Source organism: Cyanistes caeruleus, chromosome 2, assembly GCF_971803275.1.
Source record: "Cyanistes caeruleus chromosome 2, bCyaCae1.hap1.1, whole genome shotgun sequence".
NCBI classification, from domain to species: domain Eukaryota; kingdom Metazoa; phylum Chordata; class Aves; order Passeriformes; family Paridae; genus Cyanistes; species Cyanistes caeruleus.
The window spans coordinates 67,380,133-67,392,582 of NC_141702.1; the positions used below are offsets into that span (position 1 = coordinate 67,380,133).

At 34.8% G+C, this 12,450-nt stretch overlaps 1 protein-coding gene across 20 annotated transcripts in view; it reads left to right on the top strand.

Moving 5' to 3' along the window:
* Positions 1-12,450, top strand: part of RGS7 (regulator of G protein signaling 7) — a 258,091-nt gene that overhangs the window by 126,133 nt on the left and 119,508 nt on the right. For all 20 annotated transcript variants that reach the window (XR_015283340.1, XR_015283341.1, XM_086877678.1 and 17 more), the window contains one exon: positions 933-1,029. Coding sequence is in view for 18 of the 20 variants with exons in the window: in XM_086877678.1 (XP_086733804.1) it covers positions 933-1,029 (97 nt within the window). In the remaining 2 variants the exon portion in view is untranslated. The remainder of the gene's footprint in view (positions 1-932; positions 1,030-12,450) is intronic.

Consider the following 12,450-nt stretch of genomic DNA (forward strand, 5'->3'; position numbering starts at 1 on the left):
AGTTATTCAAAGAAAGGTGGAAATTATCAAATGTGTGAACTTCAGTTACGAAGTGGGAAGAAGAAAAACTTGCATTGTAAGTCAGTGACTCTACTTAAACATTCTTTGTTTTCCAGTGAAAGGGATTTCCAGTCATAGTTCATAGGAAAGTGAACCTTTGAGTTGGGCACAATAATTAAAATGTATGGTCCAAATTAGCCTAAAAATTGAATTGCAAAACTGAGCTAATGTAAAAATATATACATAAGAAAATCAGAAAATTGATTTAAAATATTTTTATACCTACTCCATTATTATCTACAAAGAGATCTTATGTTTCTGGCATTGCTGTCTCCAGGAATGCAAAATTACGGAAACATGTTGTATTTACTCCCCCTTCCCAAAAAAAGAAGGAATTTTTGCGTACTTAAAAGATCTATTTTGTTTTGAAAATTCTGTTTGAGAACTCTTTCAGTCCCCTAAAAGCCTGTATGTATCTATTTTGCTTTTATATGTGGAAACATAATTAACAATATATTATTTTGATTAACAATCATACAATACCATTAAAAGAATCAAAACATGAAGTTTAATATCCAACGATGGTTTTCCACAATTTCTTTTAGGTACATGAACTAAATCTAACTTTAACTAAGTTGTTCTGCATTGCTGTTTCTTTCTCAAGAGTCCTTGAATATATATGTTTTTTACTGTTTTTCATTAATAAATTACTTGCAGTTTTAACCTGTTCAATAAAATTATAGAATATAAATTAAAGAAAGAAATAGAAAGAGGGGACCTGTCATTCTGAGAGACTGATCTAGGATTTCTTGGAGATTAATTTTAGGAAATAATTCTGATTTTAGGAAATAATTCTGGAATTTTTTTTTTCTTTTTTCTTTTTTTCTTTGTTTATTTTATATTTTTAAATTTTTGTTTATTTCTCTGTTCAGATGGAAGACGTCATAGCCCGCATGCAAGATGAGAAAAATGGGATTCCTATTCGTACAGTGAAAAGTTTTCTTTCCAAGATTCCCAGTGTCTTTTCTGGTAAGAGTCACAGTGAATTTCATACTATTATAAAGTTTTCACTCTGCCTTATGTAAGGAGATGCTCTAGTGGGAAACACTTTTAAATAAGTACTATTGAGAGTTCAGTCATCTGGCCTGGAGAAGACATTCTTTATCCTTTGAAAAGTTCAATTACAGAAGTTTTTGATGTTTCTCTCAGATTGGAGTAGGATTACACAGAGATGTTTTTCTCCTGAAAATTAGGTGAAGGGAATACTTAGTTTAGTACAAAAAGTTAATTATCTCAAAATGGCAATATTTGTATGGCAGGTCCAGTCTGGTTTTTAGCCAGCTTCCATAGCAAGTATGAGTTTAGTGTATTGGCCAATACATGAAGATAAGAAACTTCATAGCAGAGGAACAAAAGAAAAATCATCACCACACTGCAACTGATGCTGATTAGGGGCTGTGACATTTATTACAATCTTCGTAATTTGCTTCTGTAGCTCAGTGCCTGTGCTTAAGAAACTAAGGCTGAGATCTTTGTGGTGATTTGTAAGACAGCTGTAAACTTTATAGCTGGTCCAGGACAGTACAGTCATAGGCACAAAAATCTGTTTATTTATTAATTATTTAGCACATAATTATTCTGTTATTTACATAATTTTATCACAATTTATGCATTTATGTATGTGGCTATATATTCCAGTGACTATTGAGTTCCTTTGAAATAGATGCCATTGTTAAACATAATTTTTCCATAATCTGTAAGAGTGTATTCTTATATAGAAAGCATTTATACAAGTTTCTACTGTCCAGAAACCAAGAAGAATTCTATCTTTTAATTTTCAACCTTTGGAATGTTTTTGCTAGTGAATAATCCTGTCATAAAGAAGGATGGAGTCTTAAGAGTGAATAAAATTGCTTCCTGATTTTAGGAAATAGATTTTAGATTCTAGAAACTTGCACAAAAAAATATCCTTTGGAGAATGGACCTTTATTTGCCATGAGTTAGTGCAGCATGGCATTTTATTGAATAATTCATATTAATTGTTAATTTCTGCCTTGACTTGTGTACTTTGGATTTCAAAATATACTGACCAAAATGTCTTTTTTTTTCTTTTGTCTTTTTTTTTTTTTTGAATAAGCATTATACTTTTAAGGGTTGAGTTAGAATATATATACAGTTATACATAGCAGTTCCTGATGTACCAACTTTTCTATTGATGCGTTAACTTTATTAGCTACAGAGGGAAGTAAAATCATAGGACAGTTCATTTTTTTTCTCTTTTCTGATTTTCTGTCTCAAATACCAGGGAGTACCAGTAATTTTTGCTGCAAATGACTACAACTCCCACCAGAAAAGCGTAACTGTCATTTTAGTTCAATTAATCTACTTTCCTGTCAGTTCTCTATCCTGAGTGGAATCTGAAAATTTCAAATCTATGTCCTAAGTAACTAATTTCTTTCAAATAAAGGACTTTATGTATATGTAGCAAACAAATACCAGCTTGAACTCAAAACTGTTGATTGCTTAGAAACATGGGAATATTGTCTAAGGATCATGACGACAATAATGCAAATATATTTAATAAAAGCTTATAGTACTGTCAATACCCACAAAAGCCTCAAAGTAGATGTTCTTCAGTTAAAATATATATACTTATATGCTCATATATTTTTTCATATATGTGTGTGTCTGTGCATAGAAGATGTCTTGTACACATCCATTTGTTCTGGATTATGCCCCATGAATACTGGAGCTTTTCAATTGTTTGGGTTTTTTTTGTTTTTTTTTAATTGGGAGATACAAATTGGATAGCTACCACAGTGAAATCACGTTCCTGCACACACTTAGGAAAGACTCTACAAGTCCTTGAAACAACTTGTAAAGGATGCCCATAAATTGTCTGTAGAAATAGGGTCTTATGTGATACAGTTTTAATTATTTTGTTATAAACATTTACAATGTACTTTTATTTCATGGTATTGCTTCTAAAAACAGCAAGTGAGAAACAGCAAAGAGAAGAAAGAGCAGTCACTTTTTATTGCTGAATTACTGACCATCTCTAAAGATGACTGCATTAGCAAAATCAGCCTGAGGAGTGGTATTTGAATTTAACAGAATGTTGTGATTGTAATAAATATGATGATGTAACCGTACTATCTCATTTACTGAGTCATTCCTGAAATGTTTAAACAAGTAAAATATCAACAGAAACAATTGAAATACAGATATTTCCCTATACACTATACAGGTTTTTTTTTGCTTCAGAAAAATATGATCCTAAATTAAAGATTATTCCACTTCATGAAATTTTGAAAATATGAGGAATCATTTTGCTTTATGTTGCATATATTCCATACTTTCATAGAGAGCAAATAAACATTTGAAACTTCTAAGGCTCTAAGGAAAAAAGTAGGCAGGAGATTGCTCCTTCTATGTGATTATGCATTTTGATGAACAAAACAAGGACTAACTGTTGTTGTCTTTATGCTTTTGAAATGTTTTGGACGAGTAAAGAAGAAAATTTATATAGACATCTTGCTGGTCAGCAATAATTGCATGAAGGTTGTCATGTGCATTCTTTATTAACATGGATTAGAGTATTAGGAATAAAGAGGAGGTGATTTTCCTGGTCCATGGTTCACCTTTGGACCTGGAAATGGATAAAAAATCCTGCTTGAAATGATGAATTTAGGGAGTCTAACATATGAATCATAGAAACCAGAAGGAGCTCTAAAATATAATCTTTATTTTTGCTAAGGAAAAATGCAAGAAAATACCAAAGCTTTAGTGTTCAGTTTGAAGCAGAAAGAATAATTCAGAGTTTACTGACAAAGCAATAGTTGTGGGTTTGTTTTGGACAAACAAGTCTTTGTGAGGGGGTGTGGGTGGTTTAACCAGTATAAGAGCTGAAAGATTTGTAAACTAATCAGAACATGAATATTTCATGAAGAAAATGTAGTGATGTCTTATGGTCATTATGGAGTATCAGTGTGATTCTTCATAGGACTTTAAAATGTGCAATACTTGGTTGAGCTTGGTGATGAATAAACCCTGTGGAGAATGTGCCAACTGAGTGGTGTGCTTGAGTGTAGAACATGAGAATTTTTATTGAAGGAGCAGGGAGAACTATGAAAAATGTAAGTTCAGTTAAAGAATACACACAGAGGGAGAATAAAACCTTTTCAAGAACAGCATGATCATACCAGTTATTACTGGGTGTTTCTGATGCATGGCTCAATGATTTTGGAATGTAGTCACAGCTTGAACCAACAAAAATAGGAGAAGGAGATCAGTAGAAAGGTGTGTTTTTAACATCGCCTGTGTTAAAGAGAAAATGAAAACATTAATTTATCTTTCACTGGAAAATATGATCCATGTAAAGTCTTTAGTTTTTTCTCATTCCTGTAGGTGAAGGTGATATGGTATCTTTTCCATATAAACATTGTTTTCCCATTTTTTTAGAAAGATTATTGCTGTCATATCTAATGTTTGTAAAATGTTTTTCCTGATCTCAGAAAATGCTTATTTCTCTTTTACCTGGGAAATCATGAAAATAACGAGATATTGCATTTTAATTAGCAAATGTATTAATATAATTATTAACTACCAGTAGCAGTATGCTTGGTAAGAAATTAAAGAATTTAGGTGTTTGAACATAAAAAAAAACAACTTAAAGCAGATTGGCAGTCTCAGTAGCCTGGACAGATGTAGTGAGAGACTCCAGAGGAAATTATTATAATAGCTCATCATACTCACAAATCACAGGTGGGTGAGCCCAAGGAATGAGTCACAGGGGCTACAGGGGCTACCTGCAACAGTATTGCTTGTTATACAGAGAGAGGCAGCAAAAAATGAGGAGCAGTACAGTGAGAATTGGATGACTCAGGGGACTAATAACAGGAGAGTTTCATCTGTCATTAGTTTTGATCTTTTCCAGTTGAGTAATGAATTGTTAACATCTGATGACTTCTCAGTACCGCATGTGAAATTAGTTGATTGGTTTATCCACTTCACTACTGGAGATTACCAACCTGAAACACAAAATGAAATAGAAAGCTCTACTGCTTGGTTTGACAGGAAGTAAAATCCAAAAGCATAACACTTCAATTGTCTGGTTCCTTTGGAGCTAAGTAATGTTGCATTACAGGTAAATAAAAGTATTTCAGTATTTATATTTTTGAGAGATTTTCCAGAGTAAATTAGCCATTTTGGAGAATCTCGGATTCCCATCTCCCTAGTCTTGAATTTTATAGACCTTGTTTTTAACTACAGTGTCTCCCCTGCTGGGTTGATGACAGGTTCCTACTTTCTTGTTCCATCCATTTCTTCATCTCGCTTTTCCTGCACTGTCCTAAAGTGTGCTTTAATGGTAGAATCATTGCTGATTTCTTTACGCCAAATGAGCCTCTTGTTTGCAAACTGAGCCTTCAGTGTTAAAACTGCAAGCTCACTCCTTGGTGAGGTTCCACTCTTAATGAAATGCTTTGATGAAAAGCTTGCTGTCAGTTCATGAAGGACAGGAGCGGGATCATGCCCTCTTCTGTGTCCTCTCTGATGGGCAGATTGGAGCAGGGACTTGCATCTTTACAGCTTCGCTTTTCAAAGCAGAATTTCAAGATCAAAAAGCTAGTAAACCTCTATAACCAAATGAATAGTTTGTTTGAAGTTATACCACCAGTCTCTTGCATTTGTCATTTTGTCAGAGTGACTGATTTGCATTCAAATGTTCATGATCTTTTGGGAGTGGATATTATTTGTTCATGATTTTAAGAGTCATGAGTAGAAGAGATTGACTAAGTGGAGCCATAAGATTGGACACATAGTCATTTCCAAGTATTGGCATAATTAAGTGATTAATGAGTGATGCTTTGTATGCTTTACAGAAAAGAAAAGTGGATATTTGAGTGCTGCATCCCTTCTCCTCCTGTTTCTGTTTGTTTGCCTGTCTTGGCCTTGTGACTGGGATGGTAACCAAGGGTGATCTTAAGCTGCTTAAAACTTGACAGAACTTTTGTATCTTATGAAAAATCAGATTTGTGACAGCTTTGCCATTGGGAAGTGCAGAATGAACAAGCTGGGCTGGGATCAAATAAGATGAATGCTCATCATAAACAAATCAAGAGATCTTTCCACTTTCTTTAGTAACAGAATCATAGAATTGTTTGGGTTGGAAGGGATCTTAAAGCTTATCTAGTTCCAGTCTCCCTGCAATGGGCAGGGATATCAACCACTAGATGCAGTTGCTCAGGACCCCATCAAGCCTGACCTTGAACACTTCCAGAGATGGGGCAGCCACAACTTATCTAGGCAGCCTGTTCCAACATAATTGTGCTCTCCATTTTAATTTTAAAGAATGTGTTTATATCAGATCTTTATTTAATTGCTATTGGAATAAAAAGCTTTGCAAAATGTGAAGTTATTTTAAACAGAACAACAAATATTAATTTAAAGGTTATTGCTTCTTCCTAACCAAACAACATAATAAAAATTGTTATTCTTATGCTTACTTTTTGATTCAGTGGCAATTGCCACTGGGAGCGTTAGTAAAGGAAGGAAATAAAGTGAAAAAAGTCTGAGGCAATTTTGCAGAATTGTCCTAAGAAACTGAAATATACTGAACACCCATTGAAAAAGTCTTTTAAAGTAATCTGTGTGCAAAACAATCATCATAAATTTCTGTTCCCTTAAAATATGAAAAGATTATTTTCACAGACATTTGCAAAAGAAATAGGTATAGAAGTCCTGCAATGATGGAAAAAATACCTTAATAGCTATTCACTTGTTGTGAGATGGAAAATTGCTAGGAACATTCATCTTTGAAGTTTGTCCACATGAAATGCACAGCTTGAATTAGATGATCTCATTTCCCAAATGCATGCTTCCTCCCAAACCCCCATTTCAGAGAATTAGCTCTGGGCCTTGTTGATCAGCAATAGAAATTTTTGCTACACTATGTTGTTTCATAATGAAAATGCTCCCCTCCCTTTGCTGTGCCTTCTTACTAATCTCCTTGTGTATGAGATTTTGCCACTGTTTAAGTGGAAGAGGATTGCAGTTTTGAAGCTAGAGAACTTTTAAGGGGAGTATGGGAAAATACACTGCATTCAGCAAAGCCAAAAATGTACCTAGCCTGCTATCCTTGACACAGTCTCTGGGCTCTGGACATGCAACATTCATGGAAAATGTGGGGTGAAAAGGGAGCCCTGAATCAGCCTCACATAAATCTGAAGTTACCAAGAGTTCCACAATCACAGCTTCAATTTCAGTAGTGTGACATTTATTCTGTTGTTAACCCTGATTAATAATTGTGTTTTGCTGTTTTTCCATCCGCAACAGTGAGTAGTCCTTTGAGAAAGCAGGGAAAATAGCCCCATCCAACACAGACATACAAACATAAGTATTACACATATTTATGCCATTTGTATTTGCCTGTGGAGGAAGTGCATAATATATCAGCTTAACAGAAACCCTCTTAAGCTGATATAAGCAGCATCTGTAGTAGTGATAGCTTAACTAAAATCTGTTACGTGCATAAAGCCCTGTAGGAAGAAAAAGACTAGATTATGTCTAAAGAAGAGTGAAATATATTCAGGAGTTTTGTGAAAATGGTTTTCCTTCCTTGCTATCTCTTGGAAATCTCTTAAAGAGAAATATTCCTGATGCTGCATAACAATGATTAAAACTAGTGAAGTAAGTATCAGTGAGAATTTGTCAGGCATGTGTATTTTAAGTAATTGTTTTAATTAGGAAACAGAGCAAAGCAAACTATTTAACTCCACCAGTTTACGAGGTAGTTCTGTGACTGCAAAGCTCTTTAAATCACATTGGAATTTTTACACAGAGCAATTTGAGGAAGGCAGAAGTGCTTTCTCAGAGGAAAAGGTTGGTACTGTGTCTGCCATCACTAATTTCTGAGACAGGCAGGAGATTTTGCAGCTCATATTAAGAGCGGGGAGAGGAAGTGTGCAGCTGAAGACAAATGAAGTCCCATCATGGAGTCCTTTTTCAGCATTAGTAATGTTGCCACAGAGTGAAATCTGTTTCATGGTACTCTTGTTAAGCAGTCTCAGGATACTATTTCAGAAATGAACATCCACTTGGACAAAAGGAAAAGAAAACCAAGAAAACCAATATGGTTCCTCTAAGGGCAGAACCCTTGAGTCCCAAAAAGTATCCGTTGCTTTGTCAAGAATCAAAACTTTGCAATGGTACATGAAATTTGTAGATGTCAGTTTGTAGAGTGCAGTGTAATTCTAAAGTGCAGTCTAATTCTAAAGCTGGAAATATGTGTTAGTAGGTTTGGGTCCTGAATATATTATCAATTAGAATGGAATAAAATAATTACAGGGAATTTCTGCATGCAATACTGTAGTTAAGCAGGTACTGTAATTGTTTTATAAACAGAGACAATAATTATTGATGCAATTATATTTTGGAGTACATGCTGAAAAATACCTAATTTTTAAATTTATGTGGCTTTGTACCCTATTGTATGGTGACGTTTTTGGTTGCGTGATGATTTTTAACCATAGTTTAGCAAGCAATGTAGACATATGATAAGTATTGCTGGTACAGGGACAAATAACATATTATTTGCAGGCATCCTAATAGGTATAATACAGTGTAAACAAATTTCCTTTTCTTTTTAGGATGATACATATGTGTCTGGAGTAGGAGTCCCCTTTTCCTCTTAAATGATGTCTAACATTAACTCCTTTTGTGACTTCTCAAGCAACATAATTTCTTTCTACTTCAGTTTTACTTTTTTAGTACATAATTTTCTACCTTATTGTCTTAAAAGCTAGTGTTTCAAAGTAATTTGTAATACTTAAATGAACTTTAAGCAAAAAGAAAGTGGTTCTGTATTTGCAGATTTCAGTCTTCCATTTTTACAGGCACATACATATAGTTGGCCAGCAGTTAAAATAATCAAACTAAGTAAAATTATTCCCCAGAGAATATGCCCCTTAAGCAAGAAATCAAGTTAGCAGGGTTTACAAGATTACTTGTGATTTAGCTCCTAATTCTGTTGGTTCCAGCTATGAGGAAAAAGACATTGTCATTGCATTTGCATCAGAAGATTGCAGACTTGTCTTTGCAAAAAGGAAGCAAGAAATAAATTGTAGTAATTGTAATTGCTTATATTTCTGTTGTTGCTGAAGTTATCCATCGACTAGTTTTGCATGATGCTGAAGAAGTTCTGCTGCTATTTTCTGCCAGCTGCGTTCCTGAAAACAGTAACATATATTAAATTAGAAAGTCACCCTCGTGGGAAGTGAAGGTAATTTCATGAAGCATACTGTGATTGACTATCACAATGCAAATAAAAGGTCCATTGATAGTAATAAATTTTCAACAAATTATCAAAATAATTTTAAATGGAATTGCGATATCAAGAACAATTTGTTAACAAGAAATAAGAGTGCTCAAATGTGCAATGAGTGCTGCTTACAATGTTCCACACATTTGACAAAGCCTATTATACTCCTGAGCTTCATAACAAAGGTCAATAATTTCATTTATTGTTTAAAAACCTACTTTCTAGTCTATGCAGTTGGAGAGTAAGCCTTGCTGTTACAAAACCAGCATGTAAACTGTCTGTAGTTACCATATTTTGTCTTATCCCAACCCCACAGACGAAGCAGTCCCCAAGGCCAGAGGATGTTGGCAGCTTTGGAGACAAAATCCCGGCATTCCTACTGTGCGCCCTGCCACACAGCATCTGTGTCTTTTTGTCTTAAGGATGGAAGACCTCTGTGGGGACGCTCTTGGTTTACTTGCTTCCTCTTCTAGGGAAGATTACTGGAGTAGCTGCTGCTTCCCTGAGCAGCTCCCCCTAGCAAAGGTTAGATCACAGTGGGAGAAAGGCAGAGTTGTTGCAGTGATTGCCAGCAAGTCAGAAGGAGCAGGCTGGGGAGTTTGGTGTCTGAGGAACAGAGCAGAAACCCAGGAATCCTCTGGAATCTGGGTAGATGTCACAAAAGATGATTTGTTGGTAGGAAGGAGGACCCAGTCATTGCTGAGACTTGGATAGTCAGCAATGACTTCACTCAGCATTAGTGAAGCCAAACTAATTAGAAAACACTGAGAAAAAAAAAGAAAAAAGAAAGGAAAGGAAAAGAAAAAGAAAAAGAAAAAAGAAAAGAAAAGAAAAGAAAAGAAAAGAAAAGAAAAGAAAAGAAAAGAAAAGAAAAGAAAAGAAAAGAAAAGAAAAGAAAAGAAAAGAAAAGAAAAGAAAAGAAAAGAAAAGGAGAAAAGAAAAAGAAAATAAGGAAATTAGTATTAAACTCTCCTCCCCAATCCCACATTTTCTAATATAATATCTTTTATTAAAAGGCCTTATAGTGTTTGAGTGTACAGGCACACATGGGACTTTTTTGCATTTTTCTTTCTTCAGAGGCAATTACCATAATATGTGCATGCAAGGTTCTCATGGATGGATACCCACACCCATGTGCTTGTCAGATACCAGAATTCTTGCCTTTTGAGATTTTGTAACAACGCATGAAACAGCTAAAATGTGGAAGTAGTTTAAAGACATATAGAATTGAGTCTATATGTCAGATATTATGCCTGTTCATCAAGACCATCTTCTTGTAGGTTTTGGACTTATTATGGAAAGAAGCTTGCAGATCTTAATAAGTATACAGTAAAATGTTCAGTTGTTTTCTTAACTGTATCTCTAAGACTAGACAATATGTTGCAAATAGAGAAAAGGCATCGAGCCAAACCTTCCCCTTAATGGTTTGATCACATAAATTCCACCTTCTGCTTTTCTTCCCACATTTTTACCCTCTTCATGTTTTTCTAGTTGCTTTCATCAGTAATCAAGTTGAATTCTCATTTCTTCCATACTATTTAGAGAAAAATAGACTTTCTTTGTTCTTTAGTCACTTGTGTTCTGAGTAGTAGTATTTTTGTGTTCCTAGTACCTGAGTTCTGGAAGTGGGTGATTTTAAAAAAAAAATTTATCAAGTCCTTTCATAACTTACAAAAGCATCTGTTCAATAGAACAAATCAGAATCTGTCTTAATGAAAGGTGGAGGTGGAGTGACTCATCTCCTTGGCTTTTATGCCTGAGGTCAAATGCAGTTTTACAGAAATATTTAGGCCTTGCAATTTGCTTACGTCTTTTCAGACTGCTGATATCATCTAAAAATTTATCATGAGTACTAAAATGACAAGCCACAAAGACATGGTTGTGATGGTCAGAATTTGCAGAGAGACCCCATCTGTTCTGCATGAGTGATGAGTTGGTTGCTCTGGACTGGAAGTAGGTAGAAAATACGGTTGTGTTAAAGAACATCATGTTGCTCAAGCAGGGTTTATGAGGCTAAACTTAATTTTCTATCATGCTTACAAGAAAACTTCCAGCAGGCATGATGTCCCCAAACTCTAGACCATTTAAAGGTCAGTAATTGAGTCTATTTTCCAGAAAATGAATGGAAAACTGGTCACAGTAGCAATTTACTGTTCTAGTACTGTTGCTGAAAGTAAATAGAAGAGTGCAGCTTGTCTTTCTTTTTTTCCCTCTGTCTTAAAAATATATTTCTTCATGTTTAAAAAGAAAGAACAAACAATCACCCCCAATCAAGTGGGACATCCATCTTTCTCCATGTGCTGGTCATAGCTCCTTTGGACAGCAATGCAAGGGACAGGGACCACAGCTCCAGTGTACAGAGCAGGGACAATTCAGCAGTGGCTGTCCTGAGCTCTGCCACACCAGCAGAAAGGTAAAGTGTGCATGAATTGGTCTAATGTTTAATTTCACGTGATGTCACTGAGATCTAGGACACTGCTTATCAATTACCTCTGCAATGAGTTAAATGACCTCTGGAATTTAGTCACAAGTAGTAAAACTCTTCTCCTATTATTCTAAGGGATGATATGCTGTGTTTAATCCAAACAGTCGCCTAGTTAGTTTTGGATTTAGTCTGATATGATTACACTTTTTATTATTCTTAAGCCTTTTATTTCTAATCATTAATGATGGGATGCAAAATTTAAAAAAGCATTTGAACATATGTTTGAAAGTTCATTTGAACATATATTTGAAAGTTTATATAGACACAAGTGTATTAAAATGGAATTGTGTATTAGGCAGAGGGAAGACCTTATAGGGCAATTAATAGGCTATGAAAGCCAGGTAATTGTAGGAGGTTAGAGGGAAACCATTTTCAGTGAAATGCTGAAACTGAGAATAAATTGAACATTAAATACTTTTTTTAGTAGAACAAAAATAAATTGGTAGAGTAAGAAATTTAAACTAGTGTACTAATTGGAAAGTCCCAATAGAGAAATGGAGAACCACCTGATTTTCGAAAAGAGAAAGGGACCTGTGAGCTCTCACTTGCAGGGAAGAATTGAAACAGACTTCTGAACAGGAAGTGCATTGGGAAGAGGGAAGGCAACATGAAATCTTTTTAACCAGAGAAGGAATGGCATTACCAG